We start from the raw sequence: 22,278 nt of genomic DNA, 5'->3' as shown, positions 1-22,278 counted from the left end.
CTCCCTCCCCTGTGGCGCTGTGGTCACCTCCTGTTTTGCTTTGCAGCTTACTGATAAAAAGGATCCATTCAACACTGAAGGCATCAGAAGCCCTACAGGTTGCTTCCGTCTGTCATTGACTTTCATGCAAAAACAAAATGGAAATATGCTTTCCGTTCACTTTCCTTTTTTTTTTTGGATGGGAACAATAATTCTGCAGCTGCATTTTTTTTCCATTCAGAAAAACTGGAAGCAAACAGAACAGAACAGAGTCAAACTGAACCAAAACTGAGAGCAAGAAAATGTACAGCTCTCTATGGGTCCAAAAAAATCAGAAAACAAAGACTGCGAGACAGACACAGATGTGAAAGCACCCGTGCCATAAAATGCATAATCTAATGGAGCGAAGACAACTCTAACAACTAAGGGTCCGTTCTGGGCCAATGTAAAGAGCGCTAATTGGCAGAGCATGCTGATTGGTGCTCATTTACATTGCTTTTACATGAGATGAGAACATTCATGACTATAATCATTCCTCCCCATAGAGCTGGATGTACATCTCTCCGTTTGTGTTGGGGAGATGTACAGCCGACCAGTGAGCACTTTTATGGTGGCTAAGAAGCAGTGATCAGCCGAGGTTTATCATTGTCCCCTTTACAAGGTCCGACGATCGGATGGAGGAATTTTTGGTTGCACATTCATACCCCATACTCAGGCTGTGCCAATGGGCCTTGAGAGGGTTTTCCAGGTGGCATCTACTGTCTGTGCCAGGATACACAGGTGTCGGAGCGGAAGCCGTTGCTCTGTTCCCTCTCCAATCCAGCTCTGCGCAGTTCCAAAAGTAAGATTTGTGAAACCAATAACCCGATTGGTGTGACAGACTGTTGAAATCACCGTAGCTGTCACTATACCGCGCTGCCACCGCCTGGGCAGCTGGCAGGTTCCCTTTAAGCCAGTCTCTTCAGATACCTAAACGTTGTTACATGCCAGACTGACTAAATGATTTTACATCCACTCCTGAAGGTTATGGCATTCATCTCCCCTCCATTGTAATTTAATGAATGTGTTTTAATATAATGTTACAGTCAACTTGTTTAACAAATTCCTGTTTTCACAGTATGGTGAGCGCTGGTGTCTGGCATCACAATGAATGTTAGCACAGGTCTTATTAGGGAATTATTCCAATGTAGTACAATGTGTTCTGCTGGATTTCAGTCATATTTCCCCCCCTGTATAATGCATTGTACACTCTGGCATACTTTTTAACCTTTTGTATCTCTATAGAGTACAATCTCCTTGCCGTTTCGCTACCATCACAGTGCAGCTCGGGTTGATAGACATTTTTATCTCGCTCCTTCATAAGCAGAAGCGCGTAGCCGAGCTGTAAAATCAGTAGAAAATAGACATATTTCTAAAGTGAATTGATGTTTTCCATGAATTTTTAAAATCCATAGCCTCATTTTATCATCGCAATCATCACATGGGGAACACAAGCAGCAAGGCACATTTAGTTGGCTTTATTGTTTGTTTAACCGTACGGCTGTAGGTCCGGGAATGTCAAATTATAATTTCTGTTGGATTTTCTTGCAGATACCCGCTGAGAGTCGGAGACCTAGAAATGGGACAGCCGGAAGATTGATGCCGAATGCAATAAAAGAAATAACCTGGTTTGGGAATTAGAAAAAAGACATTTCCATTGTGCAGGCTTCCGGCTCACGTCTTTGTTACCGCAATATGAGGACTTTGGGATACTTTTTATTTCTTGTTTTTTGGGTTAGCCAGCCCCAGAAAAGCTGCACGACTCCTCTACCGGAAAGGACTACTCCTAGTGCGGAACCAACGCCGGAGGACCCAGAAACCAACCAAGGAAATGACATGGAGAGGAGTCGCTCGAAGAGAAGCTGGATGTGGAATCAATTTTTCCTTCTTGAAGAATATACGGGAACAGATTACCAATACGTTGGCAAGGTATTGTCTCCGTCTTCCAGTGTGATTAGTATGCCATACAGTAGGCTGAGGTACATCGAAAAGTGCAGTCTTTCACAGTAATTTACTACCTGTGTTGTATAGCCAGCTTTTGAGTGGCTGGTGGGAGAAGAGAGGAGCTGCCACACTAGATACATGGCCTGCGAATCAAGAGCCTCTCTCCAAGCAATTATAAAAATGTTTGCAGCTAATCATTCCTTTTTCTGACATTTTGGCAGGATTTCTGCCGCTTGTGTTGAACTGCACTTTATGGAATTGAAACATAGGCATTGGGTATTACTGAGAAAAGAGAAGAACTCCCGTATATTACACTCCCTATAATACAAAATAATAATTCTCCACAGCAGATCACTACAAGCTGGGTTTTCTGCTCCATGTTCATTTTTTCGTTAGAGTTATTTTGAGACGACCTTGAATAACTAACGTCCGTCAGAAATCTGAATGGTTGAGTTTTATTTCATGGTTTAGATAAGGAGTGGAGACTTGCTGGTAAATTAGATGCAGCCATATGATGGAAGTTTTTTTTTTAAAGGGATTCTGTCATCCGGTTTATGTGGCTTGAACCATGGGCAGCGTGAACCCGGGACGAGGAGGCTTGTTGCCCCCATGGGTGTAGAATTCTGAAGCACCGTGGCATTTCAGAATAAATATTTTTGGAAGCTTGACTTGGAACTGAGCTCTGAGTCCCGGATCTTGATGGCCTCTACCTACCCGCTGCATGAATACTTTCCCCTTTTATGTATTGGGAAAGACTGTCAGCCTGCCTGCAGCGGGTGGGGAGAGGCTGCCACGACCTAACCCGGGGACTTGGGGCTCAGTTCCAAGTCAAACTTTAAAGAATAAAACACCTACAAGAGCAGCAGGCTTCCCTGTCCCGGGTTTGTACTGCTCATGGCAGTGTGACCCTGATCTCTTTACATACATAGAATCTCTTCACATACATTGTAACATAGTATGTTAGGCTGAAGGGAGACAAATGTCCATCCAGTTCAGCCTGTTTCTGCCCCCACCCCCGTCCTTGTTGATCCAGAGGAAGGCAAAAAAAACAATGAGGCAGAAGTCAATTAGCCCCCTTGAGGGAAGAAATTCTTCCAGACTCCATAATGGCAGTCAGAATAATCCCTGGATCAACGTTGTAAGGGGCACTGCTGCAGTTTTTGGCCTCTTTCGTCTTTCACACTAGATTTGGCACAGAATGCATTCTTTTGTTTGAGAAAATATAGATTGTCATAAATGTGCAGATGCGTACCACAAATATGTCTTATGAACATGTACGCTTCAAACCTTTTGGTACATTTGTATACACAAAAAGTATATTTTCTGCCCATTTCATCAATAAGGGGTTGCATAGGATTAGAAAAACATGGCTATCTTCCAGAAACATCCGCCTACCCGTTCACGTAGAGGTTTGCTTTATTACTGAACAGTACCGTCTCTGTGAAACGTGGGTCCCGATACAATGGCTGCGACGCCTATCCCACCGAATCAACAGGGTGGTTGTTCTTATTGTGATGATGCAGATAGTGTTTGTACATCGCCAATATCCACCAGCTGGTGCTTCAACTCACCACGCTCTCCTATAACAGATGCAATGTGCTCTATTGAAGAACGCCAGGACGGCCATTGTTGTTGCTTCTGTGGCAGTTTTGATACATCCACTTTTTCACAGCTCCAACACAGAACCTGTTTGGCATAATTTGGCAAGTAATTTGTGCTATGGCTGATAAGTTGGTCTGTTAGGGTGCCAATTATTGAAATCCGCTTCAATGACTCGGGTACTGCACTCCCCGGAGATGAGCACAGTCTCTGCCCTCTCCTCGCGTGTTAATCTCTCAGACATATTTGTGTCTGTAACAAAGAGAAAATTGATAAGAACTTTGAGAGGAATTAAGGTACATCACATCTATAACTCAGATATGGATTTCTCATTAAATTCTCTATCAGATGCATATGTCATATGTAGCCCTTCCCATTTTACAATATGAACTTTGTTCCAAGGTGCCCATTTTCAAAATGGCCACCGTGTTGAACACCACCACTCCCAGATTTGACCCCTTCCCCTTAGCAACACAGAATGGCATTGCCAACCACCATTTTCCATTTATTCAGGTGTCTCCATACCTTTGGACCAGCCCCCTGTCCTTAGCGGAGAATCAGAGCGATTCTCTGGTTTGCGACCGGCAAATTGCAGCATGCTGGGAATTGCCGCGATTCTTTGCGGTCAGCCTATTTGTCAGATAGGCTCACCGCGAAGATCTGTCTGCAGGCTCCTGCACCCGGGCGGCATATATTTCTACATCTAAATGAAAGTATATACCGCCCGTTTTCAGATTGCTCACACTTTGCATCTCACTGCAGTCTTTTAACCAAAACTAGAACTTCTTCCAAAAACAAGAAGGAGTAAAAACCTTTCAGATAGACATTTCCTCTTATGGTAAAACATACTTCAAGATAGTTTGTGAAAAACAGCGCTGGAAGTGCGGGCGGGCCTGAATGTGGGCGGGCCTGAATGTGGGCCATGTTCACTCATTAATGATTCCATTTGTATTTAAACTGCAGTTTATTGTACAGAACGCCCTGAGAAGTACAACTTTAGGTACAGCTCCAGTCAGAGGGGTCCCTAACAAGTGCTCATTTGCTATAGTAGCTCTTTCTTCTCTTAACATTAAAAGGAGTATGCGAAAATGCGTCTTATTTTTCATTTCATTTTCCTGGGACTTCCTCTTACAAATACCTGCAGATTTTACCCCTAAGGCAAAAATAAGCTCAAATGTAGAGAATTAATCGTCAGCCAGAAAGTCCTGAACATTTATAAGTTGCACTTCTCTCCAATCCATTTTTCAATAAGAGGGAGGCTATAGAGACTCCGTCTCCTGCTTGTATCCCTATGAGCTCAGCTTATTGGCTGAAAGTAGGTGACCTGCTGAGTCCAGGGACATAAGTGTTATACTTACCTTCCCTGGTGTATCCCCGGTGGCAGCACTGAAAGCCGCCGCCGCCGCAGTGCACTGAGCAGCACTTCTAAGTCGTCCTCCCATTAAAAGATTAGAACAGGCTGATGACTTAGCAGCTCCACTCAATGCATTGCAGCAGCGGCTTTCAGCGCTCACATCGGGGGAACGACAGGACAGGTAAGTATAACACTTACATCTCTGGATGCAGCAAGGCACCTACTTTCAGCCCACAAGATGTAAAGATACCTTTCAAGGATGAATATATAAGAAAAGGAAGTGTGGAGCTACCCCTGAGTGACATATACAAAGCTCAATGGCTTGTTGAGGTATATAGAGGTCAATGGCTTATTAAGGACTGAACTTCATGGAAGGGTCGCCAGACCAGATAGCGCGCCAAAAAAAAATAAAGTATGGGGAGCGATTGGATATTACCGGTATGTGATAAGGAAAAAGAACACCTGGTGCTGGCGCAACCCTCTAAACTGTAGAGTCTGTAAGCCAAAGTGAAAGTCCAGCTTCTCCTTTATTAGAAGAATACCTAGCAAATAGAAAACGTGTTTCTGGGCACATCGCCCCTTCCTCAGCTCAGCTGGAGAGCACAGTGATAAAGCTTAACAGTAGGGAAAAGCATATAGGAAGTAAAAACAAAAGAAGAATGTATATAATAGTTCATCCCAACTCAAGTAATATAAACTCGCAGGTAAAATATATCAGTAATAGAAGTTATGATTAGAAACAAAATACACCGTATATAAACCCTTCATGTATATGGGTAGCGGTCAGAGGGTACATCCAATGACAGGAAGAAGTACGAAGATGCTGCTCGGTGGGGAGCCATACCTAATCATATAGACAGAATACTCTGCGGGGTGAGATACGCAAAAACAGGATAATGAACAGAAGGAAATATAAAGCACAGTATCGGTAAAAAAACATAAAAGCACAATCTGATAGAAAACGAATGGGAAATGGACTAGAAAATTGGGATGAGGTAATCGATATATGAATACATACAAGATATGTTTAGATCAGGGGTCCCCAACTCCGATCCTCAGGGACCCCAAACAGGTCGTGTTTTCAGGATATCCTATAGTGCGAACACCGGTGTAATGTCTGAGGACCGACAATAATTATATCACCTGTGTAACACTGAGGAAATCCTGAAAACATGACCTGTTAGGGGTCCCTGCGGACCGGAGTTGGGGAACACTGGAGTCGGGGAACACTGAAGTTGGGGAACACTGGATGTGAAATATCAAAAATTCATATACAAAGATGATACAGTGTGATAGGACCCAGAACATGACTCTAGTGGATAATTAAATATGTGACTAAATCGCTAGATTACAACCTATTATCTGACGGTAGATGGAACATTATTTTTGGTAACCCCCGGAAGTCAGGACCGCTAATGGGAAGCAGGAAACACTCCAACAAAACAGATCCCATGGAGTAAGAACAGTAGCCGACCTGCCAGGTGAGCTGGTGATTGCATTGGCAGTATGATCGTAGTCAGAGAAGTCAGGAACGAGCCTGAGCCAGAGAGGCGCACTTAAGAGGCAGTGCTGTTTAAAAAGCCCGCGCATGCGCGTAGAAGAGGGAGGACCCCAAGCTGTCAAAACTCCGGTGGGCATGTGCATGACACTATCCAAGCGGGCGCAGATTAGATAAACGGTAATAGCAGCTGGTATAAGCGGTAATGAAAAGTGTCGGCAGAGAAATGAATAAAGTTGATAAAGATAAATTCTGACTTACGAATATAAAGGGATGAATGATTGGCTGTATGCTAAATAGATGATGAATGCATGGCATGAAATAATGTATGAAGGCAAAGGGACACCATAAATCTAAATCAAACGGGAGAGTGTGTGAAATCTATGGTTATTAGTAAAAATGGAGAAAAAAAAAGATTGAACACTAAATGAGGAATGGCAATAGTGGGGGGAGGGGGGGTTAACGTTGTGAAATAGACTGCATGCTTGAATATGGACATGTGGGGTAAGTTTTGAGCTGTAGAAGAGTATGGATGAGAGTATGGATGGGTCACTAGATGAAAGGCGCGGGCCAGGAACTAAATAATAAAATGAAGGGGGCGCTATAAATTGGCTGGGACATGTCCTGAACCGTGAGAGAGTATGAAAATCATAGGTGTTGGTGAAATGCTGAACTGAATTGAATGAAATGCTGGATAATGTGAGCACAGGTGAAAAACTGTGGAGGGCGGAAGAGGACAAAAAAAACTAAATAGGGGGTAGAGAAAGAAGAAAAACAGTGTGTGGGCGGGGAAGGGAAAACTGCACAAGAGGGTTAATGGTGCAGTTTCCTTCAGCTTCTTTCCTCCTGTGCACCCCTCCTTGTTTTTTTTTCCTTTTTCTTACTTTCTACACCCCTTGTTCTTTTTTGCTTATCAATCCCATGTGAAAGCTCCCTAAAGGGGTTTACTGCATTCATCACCCATCCACAAAATAGATGATAAAAGCCTGATTGCTGGGGCCACACCATTGGGATCTATGTAACCACTAAAACAGGGATCTTGAGGCCCTGCTACTCCTCACTAGATAACTGCAGTAAGGGGGAGTTTGAATGGAGCTGCAGTGAAGCATTGCTCTATTTAAAGTCTATGGTGCTGAGTGGAAGACTCAAACACTCAGCTGTTTCCGGGGCCCCCAGAAATCAGACATTTATCACCTATACTATGGATAGCTGAGAAGTGTCAGTTGTGGGAAAACCCAATGCCACGCAACAGAGGCAAAACGTGCCCGTCTGCCCACTTACTGGTCTCCCGTCCAATGGTGCCATTTACAGTTTATCCTGACACTTAACGCCCAGTGCCCCAAGACGATGGTAACTACAGTTGCCCACCATCGGCACATTACATTTTCCGGACAGTGGAGTGCCAAGGTGGTCCCCTGTATCTGCTCCGCTTGTCGGTCACTGACACTGGCCTCGGATACTACCAGCACAGATACAATGACTATATTGCTCATTAGGCATGTAGTGTTTGTTATGTTGGGAAATAATATTGTTTATTAATGACGATTATAATATTTATTAATCAGTTGCCCAAAACGACCTAACGATGACCACTAAGACTATAAAGGGAAATATATAATAATCACCAATACTTGCAGATTACATTGTTATCTGGTAATTGTGGGTTTTAGCGTATGCCTTTAAGTGCTTCGTAAAACACGGCTAATGTCTAATTTCTTAGCGGAGTGAATGATAGAGTTGACTTTTATGTTGGGAATTGGTTGCATCTGGCCCGGTTCAGTTGAACCATATGTTGAACGTCCCCCTGTGACAGGAGAACCGCCTGCTTCCCTCTAGGTGAGGAATGTATGTGCATCACTCTTTAAAAAACAAAAAGAACGATAAAGGAAATTTATCAGTCCCATTAAGTTTTATTTCCCAGCCAATGAATAATATATTTACAGTTGTTCTGAGACCGCTTATTTCACCATTTTAAATATTAAGTGGAGGTTTTTAGGTTCTCTGCTGAGTCTGAATATGGAATGAAACAAGATGCAAACCTGAACACACAGTGGATTATCTCATATATTGTAAGGATAGCTGCGCCGCTACTTTTTTTATGACTTATAAATGAAAAAGTAAGCAAGTGTGAAATTATAATGCCTTCCGGGCCCGTAAGTGATCAACATTTTATTTGTTATACAGTATATATTCATTGATTGCTTCCAAATCAATCAACCCGCCGACTGGTGTCATCCATACCAACCTAATTGTTATCATGGCTCATTTCATTCTTGGAACGTAGTAACAGAGTATGCTAGGCCAAAAAAAGTCAGATGTCCATCCAGTTCAGCCGATTTACCCCCCAGTGTTAATCCAAAGGAAGGCACAAGAACCCCAATGAGGTAGAAGATGATTTTCAGAAAAAAAATTCCTCCCTGACTCCAATCTGGCAATCAGAATAAAGCCCGGATGAAGTAATGAAGTAATCAGTGATATAACATGTAATATTGTAACACTCAAGGAAGGCGTCCAGGCCCCTCCTAAACTCTTAGCAAATTTGCCATCACCACTTCCTCAGGCAGAGTTCCACAGTCTCACTGCTCTTACAGAAAAGAACCCACCCTATGTTGGTGTAGAAACCTTCTTACCTCTAGACGTAGAGGGCGCCCCCTTGTTATAGTCCTGTGTATAAATAGATGATGAGAGAGAGGTCTGTGTTGTCCCCTGATATATTTAAACATAGGTATAAGATCGCCCTTCATCTGTCTTTTTTTCTAAACTAAATAATCCCAATGTTGATAACCTCTCTGGGTATTGTAGCTCACCCATTCCTTTTATTACTTTAGTTGCCCACCTTTGTACCCGCTCAAGCTCTTATATGTCCTTCTTGAGTGCTGGTGCCCAAAACCCTACATAATATTCCATATGTGGTCTGACTAGTGGCTTATAAAGAGGAAGACCTCTTTTGATGCACTCTGTGATCCTTTTTGCCTTGGCAGCAGCTGCTTGCTACTGGTTAAAAATAATATAGCCCAATACTGCCCCCTGTTGTATCCCACTAGTACCAGTGACCCAATCAGAGAATGTACCATTAATAACCCCCCTCTGCTTTCTATCATTGACCAGATACTTACCCACTTACACACATTCTCGGCCAGACCAAGCATTCTCATTTTATATACCAACCTCTTATGCGGCACAGTATCAAGATGCAATGACTCTCCTCTGTCCAATCAAGAACTTACCTCCCGGTAGAAGCTGAGGCTTGTGAGTGGATTCTGTGGTTTCCTCCCCATCCGCATTGCCCTTACAATAAAGCTGGGATTTTTGAGGATAGATAAGCATGTGAGTTGTGCCCAGGATGATGTTATCGCGCCTCTGAGTTGAAGACCATGTTGTGCTGTGCTTTATAGCAATGTCCATATTTCATGGCAGGGTAGGGTGTCTGGTACTCGCTGTCTGGAAATCGGCTGAACCCAGGCCTTCATAAATGTGTGTTCAACTGAATAGTATTATTAGTTATGTTGTTCACTCTGATGGCTGGTGGGGTCAGGCGGGCGGTGGGGAATTACCACTGTTGTGTGTAGACACAGGGACTACAATAGGAAGCCCTGTGGGTTACAGTAGGTAGTAGACGTTGTACTTGCGCCAAGGCATGCTGTAGATGTGATGTAAAATGGCCTTTTTCCAGCCTATGGTGGTTATTGAGCTGACTGCTGTGGGCTGCTGAGACATCACAGGCTGTGAGTGTAGACCGCGCAGCAAGAAGGACTCTGCGCCTCCCAGACAATGAGTTTATCCTAAGGAAAGGGCCGCCTCCGTGACGCAGAATTGGTGGACTGATAGCAGGCCTGAAGCTGCTGCGGGGATGCTCACTAACCTGTGGATTGGAACCAGTACTGGGAAAGGTCCATGAGTAAGACTAATGTGGTACGGAGAGAGTGGTGAGTCTACATACTGCGGGCGGGGAGGGACCGGTGAAGACCACCTCCTTGACTCGTAGCTCTGTTCTTAGTCAAACTTCAAAGTGTGTTCATTCTGAAACGCCGTAACATTTGAGAATAACGTATACCTGAGGGCAGTAGGCCTACCTGTCACCGGTTCGTGCTGTCCATGGTTCCAGCAGCATTAACCATGTGGCAGGTTCCCTCTAAATGTTATAGTGGTGACATTGTCTTCTCAACACATCTAGAAACATGGAATTTGGCTCATACTAAACCCTGAACATCTCACCCCCTGCTATGAGAACTGGCACTTGTTTGTGGTCCCTACTATATCAGGTAGAGAGAGGTAGAGCCAGGTAACTATGGTCTGCGTGTTAAAAAGTATCAGAAAATAGGACTGCAACTGTCCTGTCCTCATTTATGTTTAAGAGAGCCTAAATCTGTTTGCACCCCCGCCATCCCGGAACTGTAGAGTATAAGAACTAAAATACATGGAGTTAAAGTGCGATATTTGGCCTTTTATGAGGATCCGGCATACTTGTACACACATACCTGCCGGGACTCACTGACGTCATCAACATGTCAGCATCAAGGACTTCACCAGGATGCCGAGGAGCCGCCTGCAGCCTGTCCAGTGCCGCTCCATCACTTATGGTGTGGGACGACTGTGCAGGGATTATCAGGACCAGAGCATGCCAGGTTATGGGACATTCTGATTTTCCCCTTCAGTATTATTTAGGTTACATAGTACCGTGGTACGCGAGGCTGGAGGAAGGAAGTGAACGTGTATTTTAGGTCAGCCAGCAGCCATGGCTCCCGAGCCTCACCGCGCAGGAAGAGCCGTGCGACGGGAAATGAAATGTTCGAAGAATCCATTACTCAAGCTTTAATCTCAATGCATATAGGTCAGTGTGAATGATGAATGTGTGGGTCACGGCATAACACAACTGCAATCCCCAAAAGTAGGCCAGCAGTCTAACAGAGGCGGACAAAGAACTGGTTACAGTTACACACACTATACATACTACACACACTATACACTACACATACTATACACTACACATACTATAAACACCCTATACGCTACACATACTACACACACACTATACACTACACACACACACTATACACTACACGCACTATACACGCACTATACATACTATACACACCCTATACATACTATACACACCCTATACACTACACATACTAAACACACGCTATACACTACACACACACACTATACACTACACACACTATACACGCACTATACATACTATACACACCCTATACATACTATACACACCCTATACATACTATACACACCCTATACACTACACATACTAAACACACGCTATACACTACACACACACACTATACACTACACACACTATACACGTACCCTATACACTACACACACACTATACATACTATACACACCCTATACACTACACACACACACTATACACTACACACACCCTATACATACAATACACACCCTATACACTACACATACTAAACACACGCTATACACTACACACACACACTATACACTACACACACTATACACGCACTATACATACTATACACACCCTATACATACTATACACACCCTATACATACTATACACACCCTATACACTACACATACTAAACACACGCTATACACTACACACACACACACTATACACTACACACACTATACACGCACCCTATACACTACACACACACTATACATACTATACACACCCTATACACTACACACACACACTATACACTACACACACTATACACACCCTATACACTACACACAGACATTATCATACATAGAGCTCGTCAAATAACAAGCCATAATTTCGCTTTCAGCCAATCTAGAATGTAATTTCTGCTGAAGGGTTAAAGCCCCTGGATTCCCGCGCCTCCGTGACTTTTTTCTTTTAAGATAAGCAGTCGGCTTTAAATGTGTAAGAAGAATTAAGTAGATGTGGGTATTTAATGGAGGTGCGAGCGGTGTATCAGATGACACGGCATAAATATAACATTACCCCCAGACCTTACGCAGCGCCAGGCAATCACTTTTTAGCACATGCCGGATAGAAATTGATTGAGTGCAAATCACTGGAGAATAAATCGCCTTATCACTGGCAGCCGAAGAGTGTCGGCGGGCCGCGAATGGAGGGTGACAAATCGGTGGCCACCATTTACCAAACAGAACATGCTTCTTGGATGCTAATATAGATTGAGCCGCTCCGGTTCAGCGCGCCTTTTGTATCCTCCAGGTAGCAAAACAGACTAAGTAAATGTTGACATAATGACCTTACTGAGGCCTGTAAGCTGCCAGCACAGCTGCCACAGGACTAATAACACGGATACATTTCCTGCCGCTCCGGCGGTCGCCGCTCCGCTCTCCGGGTTTTGCAGTCAGTGTTGATTTCTAGCCCTCCCATGACTATTCGATCTCCTCTAGGGATGTCTGCAATATCCTGTATAGTCAGCATAGAGGCTGGTGTCCAGCTGAGCATCATTCCATGCTAGGTACCTTAACCCCTTAAGGACCAGACACATCATATAGATTTTATGTAGCAGTTTTACTGCCCTATTTTTTTTCTTCAGCTACTAAATTTATTTTAGCTGTTTTTTCCCATGACATTTACAGCAATTTTTTTACATCTTTTTTTTTCACTGACTTTTTCCCCTGTTTTTTTAGTTTTATTAGAGGTAAAAAAAAAAGTAAAAAAAATGTCTTTTACATTTATAGTTGTTTATTTTTTAAATTAGTATATTTATACTAAAATAAAGTATAGGATTGGACTCTTCATTTTTTTCTGGACGTTTTGATGTATAATTTGTGTAGTTTTGGAATGCAGGGTGCATGTGGCGATGGCTTTGGTTGGTGTCAGCGGTGGGATATTTTCATTTTTATATATTTCCATTTTACTTTTGTTTGTAGCTATTTTTTTAACACCTATGTCCATGATGTCCTATAAGAGCTCTGGGGGACATTCACATGGTCTTTTTTTCAATTTCACTTTTTCCAATGTAGCTGGGACATCCATAGGAGCCTCTGTTACAGGGAAAAACATCCCCCTGTAATGACAATAGTCACTAACAGAGCTGATCAGGGTGTGCTAGGACCCTGCAGCTCTGCTGTAATAGGGGACTCCCAGCGGTCACATGATCGCCAGGTCGCATAGTAAAACTAACACTTCCACTTTCCCTTTTTAGTACATACGAGGGGCGTTTATTAAAGATTTCCCACGACCCACTTCCTGCCACCTAGGGACTCACACTTCTCCCATCTCTTTATGCAGCTGTAAACACCTCACTTGTAGAAGTTGACAGGTTGTTCCAAAAGCCACATTGTGAGTTCAGAAATCAGAGTCTCATCATCTGGTAAATGCTTTCACTTTAAAAATGACTTCATTGTTGGAAATAGGTGGAAGTGCGATGGTGCGAGATCGGGTGAATAAATGGAGTGCCGTAGAATTTTATACTCGCAGCAGCGTTCTTCAATCTGGGCAACATATGAGTTGTGAACTGGGGCCTTGTCTTGCAGAAGGCGAACACGTCACTTCCGCAATTTCCGTGGCAGTGAAGCATAGTATACCCCAATAATCGTAGTACCTTTTGCTAGGAAATTCATCAAGATTACTCTGTTCTGGTCCCAAAAGACTGTGAGCATGAGCTTGCCTGCCGACAGTTGGGCTTTCTTTGGAGACGGTTAGTCTGGATGCTTCCATTGCATCGACTGGACTTTAGTCTCCAGATCATAGTGTTGGACCCGAATTTCATTCTGTGTGATCAGTCTGTTGAAAAAGTCCTCCTGATTTCCATGGCACATCGTCAAAAGAGCCTGGGAGCATTCAACTCATTCCTGCTTCTGGAAAAGTGTGAGCAGCCGGAGAACCCAGCGAATGGATACCTTATGCATATGAAGATGGTCTTGGATGATTTTTTTCCATGAAACCAACACTAATCTTGCCATTTTGGGCCAGGTCGCAAATGGTTACGCAGCGATTTTCCAAAATGGCAGCCTCCACTTGCAGTATGGCATGTTCATCGATAGCGGAGTGCGGTCGCCCTCGGATTCAAGCTGTTTCCACTGAAGTCCAACAACATTTGAGTTGACAATGCCAATTCTTGACTACATCATATGATGGGGAATCCTACCCACAAACCTCTTTTCAAAATCGGACGATATACGCTGTGATCTGATGTATTGGATTCCAATGCATCAGATCACATGGCCGTATTCTTGAGACGTAAAAGCGCCCGGCTGGCCAATACAGCGCCGGATGTTTTTACATCGGGCCCAAAATATAGTCCTGAAAATATTTTCTGGACCAGAATACTCCTATGGGAGCCCATGACAGCAGCCTGGGGTGGGAGGGAGTTTAGCAGTGTGGCTGCTAAACTCCCTCCCTCTGCTCTCCTTCCCCCATGCAGGCTCACCTCTGCTCTCCTCCCAGCTCGTTCTTTGTAATTGGGGGTCGGGATGGGGATGGAGCTAAGCACCATCCTGTTCTGCCTTCTCACATTGCTGGCTGTGGACAAGGGGCGAGATAGGGGCGGAGCTAGGCTCTGCCCCCTCCCCACAGTCAGCAATGGGAGGAGGTGGGATGGGGCGGCGCTTAGCTCTGCGCCATCTCACCCCCTCCTATTGCAATGAACGAGAAGGGAGGAGAGCAGAGGTGAGCCTGCAAGCGGGGAGGGAGCGGAAAGGGGCAATGGCATGGTGACTTCAGCATATATGCGCCAGGGCCCAAATTGTAGATTTGTGCGCCCGTTCACGAACTTCTACAACCGCAGATGGTAGCGTATATTGGCCGGCCGACATCACTCGTGGGAATAAGCCCTAAGTGTGCTTTTACGCAATCGATTATCGTTCTCCCAAGTAAATGAGTAAACGATGTCCCAGTTGGTCCGTTCGCTCTGGTATTCAGTTTTAACACAAAGGTAAATAATTTATTGTCTTCTTAACAGGATTGTTTAGTCGTTGACTGCCCCAGTGAATGAGGACGACTGAATGGACCGTGTTTAAACCAAACGATTAGTGAGCGGGCCAACAATGATTTTTATGCCTGCAGAAAGGGAGCGATAAACAAACAAATTATCATCCAATCGTTCCCTGTGTTTACACTGAATGAATATCTTCCATTTTCGCTCGATTAAACTATGAATGACAATCGTTCCGTGTAAAAGGGCCTTAACTGCAACTTTCTAATTCACTTTGGGGGGATTTATCAAAGAAAAATTGTCATGAAAATGTCACAAATTTTGCTTGCAGCTTTTTAAGATGGGCGTTGCTCACGGCCCTTTTAGAAAAAGAGGGAGAGACTTGTCCGGAGGGGGCGTGGCTTATTTGGGGCGACAGATTCATATGTAATTAACACCAGAAACGGGTGTAAATGATGTCAGACATCTACTGAAGCTTGTAGCTGTCGTATATTTTTAGGCAGATGGACGGTCCGAGACGTGCCCGATGCATGAGGAGACGTATGCCGCTCTAAGCGTTAGGGGCATCGTGCCCTGCAGGAATCATATTGAAAAACTGCTCTTAATACATTCCCCCCTTTTCTTCTGCTTGTCGCTGTTTTGTAAATCTCTGTTTGCCGTCTGTGTGGTCAGATTGTGGTCTACTAGCAGACGCTGGATGCCTGTCCTGAACTAGTCCCGCTCAGACAGGCGCGCCTCATTGCCGTATGTGGCGGGGTTGTCTTCTGAGCCGAGGATGTGATTGAATGGTTTTCTGCCTTTGGTTGAAAAGATGAATGTTTGACAGCTAGTCGAGAGCTATATTTGTGAGAGGCTGTTCATAAGTTCACACCTTTAGATCTCGAATGAAAAGACTAAACCTCTAAAGGTAGTAATGGTTGAAAAAAGACCTACATTCCTTAGTGCAACTGAGAAAAGGTAGGAAACAAATGTCAGGAAACCAAAACCGTAAAATATCCCCCTGATCCCTAGCGGCAATCAATCTGGGTCGGCAATTAAAGTGGGAGTTTCATCTAGACGGGCCCTTTCCATGTGCAGCTTGGGATCTACCCCCTGTTCCCCTCCGGTTGGAGCGGGCACACTGTTGTACTTTGAGGTGATCATTTGTGAAGAACTGCTTACTATAGTTTGAGGATTCTGATTACGTCTCTTCTTAAACGTCTCTTCAAGGTGAAATAATTGCCGTTTAAAGAGAAATCTTTCATGATATCTGAGGTTCCCCGTCAACTTTTATAAGTTTTGTTGCTCTTTGTACTTTTTTTCCAACCTCTAAGCATCTTTTTTATGAACTGGTGCCAAAGACTAAACTACATATTCAGAATGAGTCTGCAGCAAAAGTTTGGGAAGCAGCAGAACTATCCTTCTGGTCTAGACCTCTTTTAATAAATGAAAGTATCCTGCTGGCCATAGAAGTTGTGCAGATTGACATTGCCAGCTGGTATTTACTCTGTGATCTTCAAGAACACCCAGATCCTTCTTCACTGATGATTAATGAGGGAGCAATGTCAGGAAGGATGACCCTTCAGTGCGCTCTCTTTTTGGATTAGTTTCCCATCATTTATATATATATATCAAGCAGGCCTATTCTTGTCCTGTTGTGACTTTGGCAATGCTGGTAATTGTTGTTATATCACATAGCTCGCACCGGTTTGTATCACCTAATCATTGCGTTTTCGTCACTTGTAGGTTAATAGGCTAAGAACTAATTACCCATAATACAGTATAATAAAACACTCCACATCTACTTTTGTTGACCGCACTCTTCGCTGCCATACAAAGACAGCTTGCACACAAACCCCTGTCACTGTTGCCTACTGAAAGCGATGCGTTCGGCTCCTTCATTTAACCCCTTCCCCTGCAGCCAGTTTTGGCCTTCCTGACCCAATCACATTTTTCAGATCTGACATGTGTTACCTTATCTGGTAAAAGCTTTTACTTCCCCAAGTGATTCCCAAGAAAAATCCTTAATTTACAGAAATGACTGAAAAACTAAGAATTTTTCTTCTTACATGACAGACACTCAAACCATATATAATTGTTAATAATTACAATTTGACAGCAGTTTTTGGGGCAATTTTTATAATTTTGAGGAACATTTCCAAAGCTTATTTTTTGCTGCAATCATTTTTAGATGCCGTGTTGCATTTGCAGAGTCCCTTGAGGTAGCACAACAAGGGGAACACCCCGAGAGTGACTCCATTTTGGAAATTATGCCCCTTTAAAAATTAATAAAGGGGTTTAGTGAGTGGCTTGATATCACAGTTTATGAGGATTTTGTGGACAGTGGGCCAAGAAAATGAAAAATCACAATTTTTTTCAGTAATACATAGGTTTAGACCCAAATGTTTAATTTTGACCGGGGCCAATAGTAGAAAAGGTCCTCAAAATGTGCTAAGCAATTATCTCCTGAGAACGGAATTATCCCATATGTGGGCATGAACCGCTGTTTGGGCACATGGCAGGGAGGGAAGAAGAGTGCAGACTTGCTGGGATAATTCCTTGATGTCATGTTGCACTTCCAGAGCCCCTTCAGCATGATTACCTAGGGATAGAAGAAGTAGTTTTGTTTGGGATCTGACTGATCTACCACGGGGGATTGTGTGAGCTGTGCCGTGACTAAGGGGGCTCCAAACTGTTACATTTAAGGTTAACTTGCCTGAATTGTATTTCACTATGATCCTGATGGTTGCAGCGGAATGTCTATGATTATAGTGGGCTGAGCGTCTGTCAGGAAGGGTTAAAAAAATAGGAAGATGAACTCTGGCATCTGATTGGTTGCTATGTGCAACATTGGCTCTTTTTGTTAGAACAATTTTTAGGTTTCAGCAAGGATGACTAAAACAAAGTGTTCCTCCTCCGGCTTGAAGACAAAGTGAACCTGTCAGCTACTGTAAGTCCTATGAGCTAAGCTTATGGGCTGAAACAAGGTGACTTGCTAAGTCTGGAGATGGAAGTGTTATACTTACCTTCCACACCGTTCTCCTGATGTCAGCACTGGAAGCCGCTGCTGCAATGCATTGATTGGCGCTGCTAAGTAGTTCGCCCATTTTAAAATTAGAATAGGTGGACTACTTAGCGCCACCCTCAATGCATTGCGGGGAAACGCGTACAAAATGATCAAGTCTGTGTCACTCCAGTGACACAGCGAACACAGCAGGTCACCGAATTTTAGCCCATAAGCTTAGCTCATAGGGCTACAAGTATGTGACAGATTTCCTTTAAATTGAACTTTTTGGTGATTTTTGTTTTTTCATTTTCCATTTCAGTATGTGTATTTAATACAAGTCCTAATATCTTGTACTTTTCACTCTGGCCACCAAGCCCAATACTATACTGACTCTTCTTGCTCTATAGAGATCACTTTTCAGCAGTCATCTCATTATCATTACTGGCCGGACTACAATGAAAAGTGACCTATATGGGTATGTGATGTCACAGCCTACCTCCTCTCCTTGGCTACATGGCAGTGACCTCCGCACAGGTCACAGAGCATGGCTAGAACACTCTCCCATAGAAATCAATGAACATATTCTGTTTTTGTTTCTGTAGTCCATGAGGCTGCGGTCCAAAACAGGAAGTGTCAGACAATTATTAGCTTTAGTGGCTAGAGTGAAAACTTCAAGATTTTAGGATGTCACTGCGTTTTCAGACAACGTGTGTTAATATGATAGCCAATGTGATAACTAGCAAGTTTATTTACATAAACTTACACTTTGGTGCTGAAAATCGCTCTAAAGTGGTGGATGCTGGGGTCCACTCCATGCTGTCAAGTGAAATGCACCATTGGTGTGGATCTTAACTCAAAATCAACTGCTTATCCGCAGCTGATTTCAGAAAAGACAGCGCTCACCTCCAAAGTCTTCGTGCTGTCAGCGCTCACCTCCAAAGTCTTCGTGCTGTCAGCGCTCACCACCAAAGTCTTCGTGCTGTCAGCGCTCACCTCCAAAGTCTTCGTGCTGTCAGCGCTCAAGCTCCAATGTCTTCGTGCTGTCAGTGCTCACCACCAAAGTCTTCGTGCTGTCAGCGCTCACCACCAAAGTCTTCGTGCTGTCAGCGCTCACCTCCAATGTCTTCGTGCTGTCAGCGCTCACCTCCAATGTCTTCGTGCTGTCAGCGCTCACCTCCAATGTCTTCGTGCTGTCAGCGCTCACCTCCAATGTCTTCGTGCTGTCAGCGCTCACCTCTAATGTCTTCGTGCTGTCAGCGCTCACCTCCAAAGTCTTCGTGCTGTCAGCGCTCACCACCAAAGTCTTCGTGCTGTCAGCGCTCACCTCCAAAGTCTTCGTGCTGTCAGCGCTCAAGCTCCAATGTCTTCGTGCTGTCAGTGCTCACCACCAAAGTCTTCGTGCTGTCAGCGCTCACCACCAAAGTCTTCGTGCTGTCAGCGCTCACCTCCAAAGTCTTCGTGCTGTCAGCGCTCACCACCAAAGTCTTCGTGCTGTCAGCGCTCAAGCTCCAATGTCTTCGTGCTGTCAGTGCTCACCACCAAAGTCTTCGTGCTGTCAGCGCTCACCACCAAAGTCTTCGTGCTGTCAGCGCTCACCTCCAATGTCTTCGTGCTGTCAGCGCTCACCTCCAATGTCTTCGTGCTGTCAGCGCTCACCTCCAATGTCTTCGTGCTGTCAGCGCTCACCTCCAATGTCTTCGTGCTGTCAGCGCTCACCTCTAATGTCTTCGTGCTGTCAGCGCTCACCTCCAAAGTCTTCGTGCTGTCAGCGCTCACCTCCAAAGTCTTCGTGCTGTCAGCGCTCACCTCCAAAGTCTTCGTGCTGTCAGCGCTCACCACCAAAGTCTTCGTGCTGTCAGCGCTCACCTCCAAAGTCTTCGTGCTGTCAGAGCTCACCACCAATGTCTTTGTGCTGACAGTGCAAAGACCTTGGAGGTAAGCGCTGTCTCTTCTGAAATCATCTGCTGATGCACGGCTGATTTTAAGTGAAAATACACACCAATAGTGTGGGTTTTGACTCCATTTTGGATGTGGAAATGCTGCAGAATTTGCCGCTAAGTTTTCAGCTGTGGAAATTCTAAAGCATTCTGCTGTGTTTAACGTACCCTAAAGCCTCATTTAGGCTCATTGTCGCCTCATTGTCGCTTGAATGAACAAACGAACAAACAAATTAACAACATTTACACTTAAAGATAATTATGTTAAATCCTCTCCATTTCCCTCATTAGCTAAAGTAAACACTGTATATGTTGTTTGCTCAGGTGGGTGTGTTTATACCAAGAATCTCTGGCTGGCAAGTTTTTAATTAGTGTAAAGATAAGCCATTGTCTTCTGCTGGCATGAGTAAACAAGTAGCCATTGTGTTTAGCTGGGCTAACAATCGCCCCTCCCCTCAACTCATTTGAAAGACTGAACAACTGAACAAAGGCCATTTAAACCACACGAAAAGTGAACACACTAACGACCATTTTTATGCCAGCTAAAACTCGGTGATAACCAACAAGTGAATGAATTTAGAGCACTAATCATTGCGTGTAAATGGGCTTTAAGATGGCTTCCATAAGAGTGTGGTACGAGCTAGTTTTCCCACTATGTACTTCCTGTAAACCAATTGACTGGATTACCGCATCTACTTGGTTACTGCCTGCTTTTCTCCAGATTGTTGATAGTGCCTGCGACAAAAGCTACTCTTGTCTACTAACAGCGGCGTGTTTGAAAACTGTTCTGTAAATATTTGTAGCTCCGTATTTTGTGCTAATTAGTATTTTTCTAGAAGCAGAACAATATTCAGAAGGCATCTAGATGCTACATTTGTTTGTCTGAAGCCCGAGCGCTCAACATGAGATTGATATTGTAGCAATATTTAACTTCTGCTGATAACAGTAAAATTATTTATGTGAGCTGCAGTAATAAAAGTCCTGGGAAGATGTTTGTTGTCTTCACGGAGGCTTTGATGGATGGGAGAATACGCCAGGTAATGACAGATGAGATCTCAGATATATAAATGTATTTTGGGAACAGAAACAAGGTTACTTACTCTTTTAACTAAATTATACAAGACTATTCATTGATGGAACGAAACCTAGGAGAACCTGCTGACAACGGACTCGGCACTCAGCAGGGTTCAAAGCAGACTCCAAAGAGACATTGTACTGTGTAATATTGACAAATGAGGAGAGTATAATGTACAACGTCTTTACAGTCCTAAGGAAGTTACATATCGGAGGCACCAAACCATGAAAGGACGGCAGCTACTGAATAACACAATATACCAGCAAGCCAATAATAAATATATAGAGTGAAACCCTTCAACTACTTCTATTTGTTGACCATACTTGTTCAGAGTTTTCTATGATGGCTCCATTAATCATCCCTGAGAGGACTGCCTCTACGGCATTGCCATTTTTACTTCGATTTAAAGGAGTTGTCCAGGATTAAGGAAGGTCTCTTTCTTTCAAAAACGGTGCAGCATCTGTCCACAAATTGTGTCTGGTATCACAGTTCAGCCACATTCATGTCAGTGGAGCAGAACTGCAATACCACACACAACCTGTGGACAGATGTGGCACTGCTTTTAGAAGTAAGGAGCTACATTTTTCAAATTTTGGACAACCCTTTTAGGGCTCGGTCAGACGAGCGTGGTTTACATGCTGCTACAGCAGTGTGTGAACCACGCTGCTATAGCAAGAAATAGGTTGCAATGGAAGCGTTCACTTGGGCCCTTTTTAGAAGTGCAGAATCTGCGCTTCTAAAAAAAATGGATAGCGAGTGCCGACTCACCTGTCAGCTCCGTGGTGCGCACTGTCCAGCCTGCTTTCCATAGGCTCTTATAAGAGCCGTGGAAGCAGGTTGCCCGCACCATGGACGAGTGAATGAGCTGCTCCAAGCAGCTAGGGGCAGTCCTGTTCACGCACATGATCCCTGCATTACACGCACATGATCGCTGCATTACAGCAGCGTGGTTTACACATTGCTTAGCAGCAGGTAAACAACACTCGTCT

The 22,278-nt window shown here is 44.0% G+C and overlaps 1 protein-coding gene across 1 annotated transcript in view; it reads left to right on the top strand.

Annotated features, from left to right (window-relative positions):
- Positions 1–22,278, top strand: part of LOC136578962 (cadherin-6-like) — a 327,675-nt gene that overhangs the window by 144,307 nt on the left and 161,090 nt on the right. Inside the window, exon 2 of the mRNA XM_066579187.1 lies at positions 1,570–1,947. Coding sequence (XP_066435284.1) covers positions 1,714–1,947 — 234 coding nt within the window. The 5' untranslated portion in view covers positions 1,570–1,713. The remainder of the gene's footprint in view (positions 1–1,569; positions 1,948–22,278) is intronic.

The sequence above is a fragment of the Eleutherodactylus coqui genome, chromosome 9, assembly GCF_035609145.1.
Source record: "Eleutherodactylus coqui strain aEleCoq1 chromosome 9, aEleCoq1.hap1, whole genome shotgun sequence".
Lineage (NCBI taxonomy): Eukaryota > Metazoa > Chordata > Amphibia > Anura > Eleutherodactylidae > Eleutherodactylus > Eleutherodactylus coqui.
Note: the sequence above shows the minus strand (reverse complement) of the source record. Positions and strands in the feature narration are given on the sequence as shown.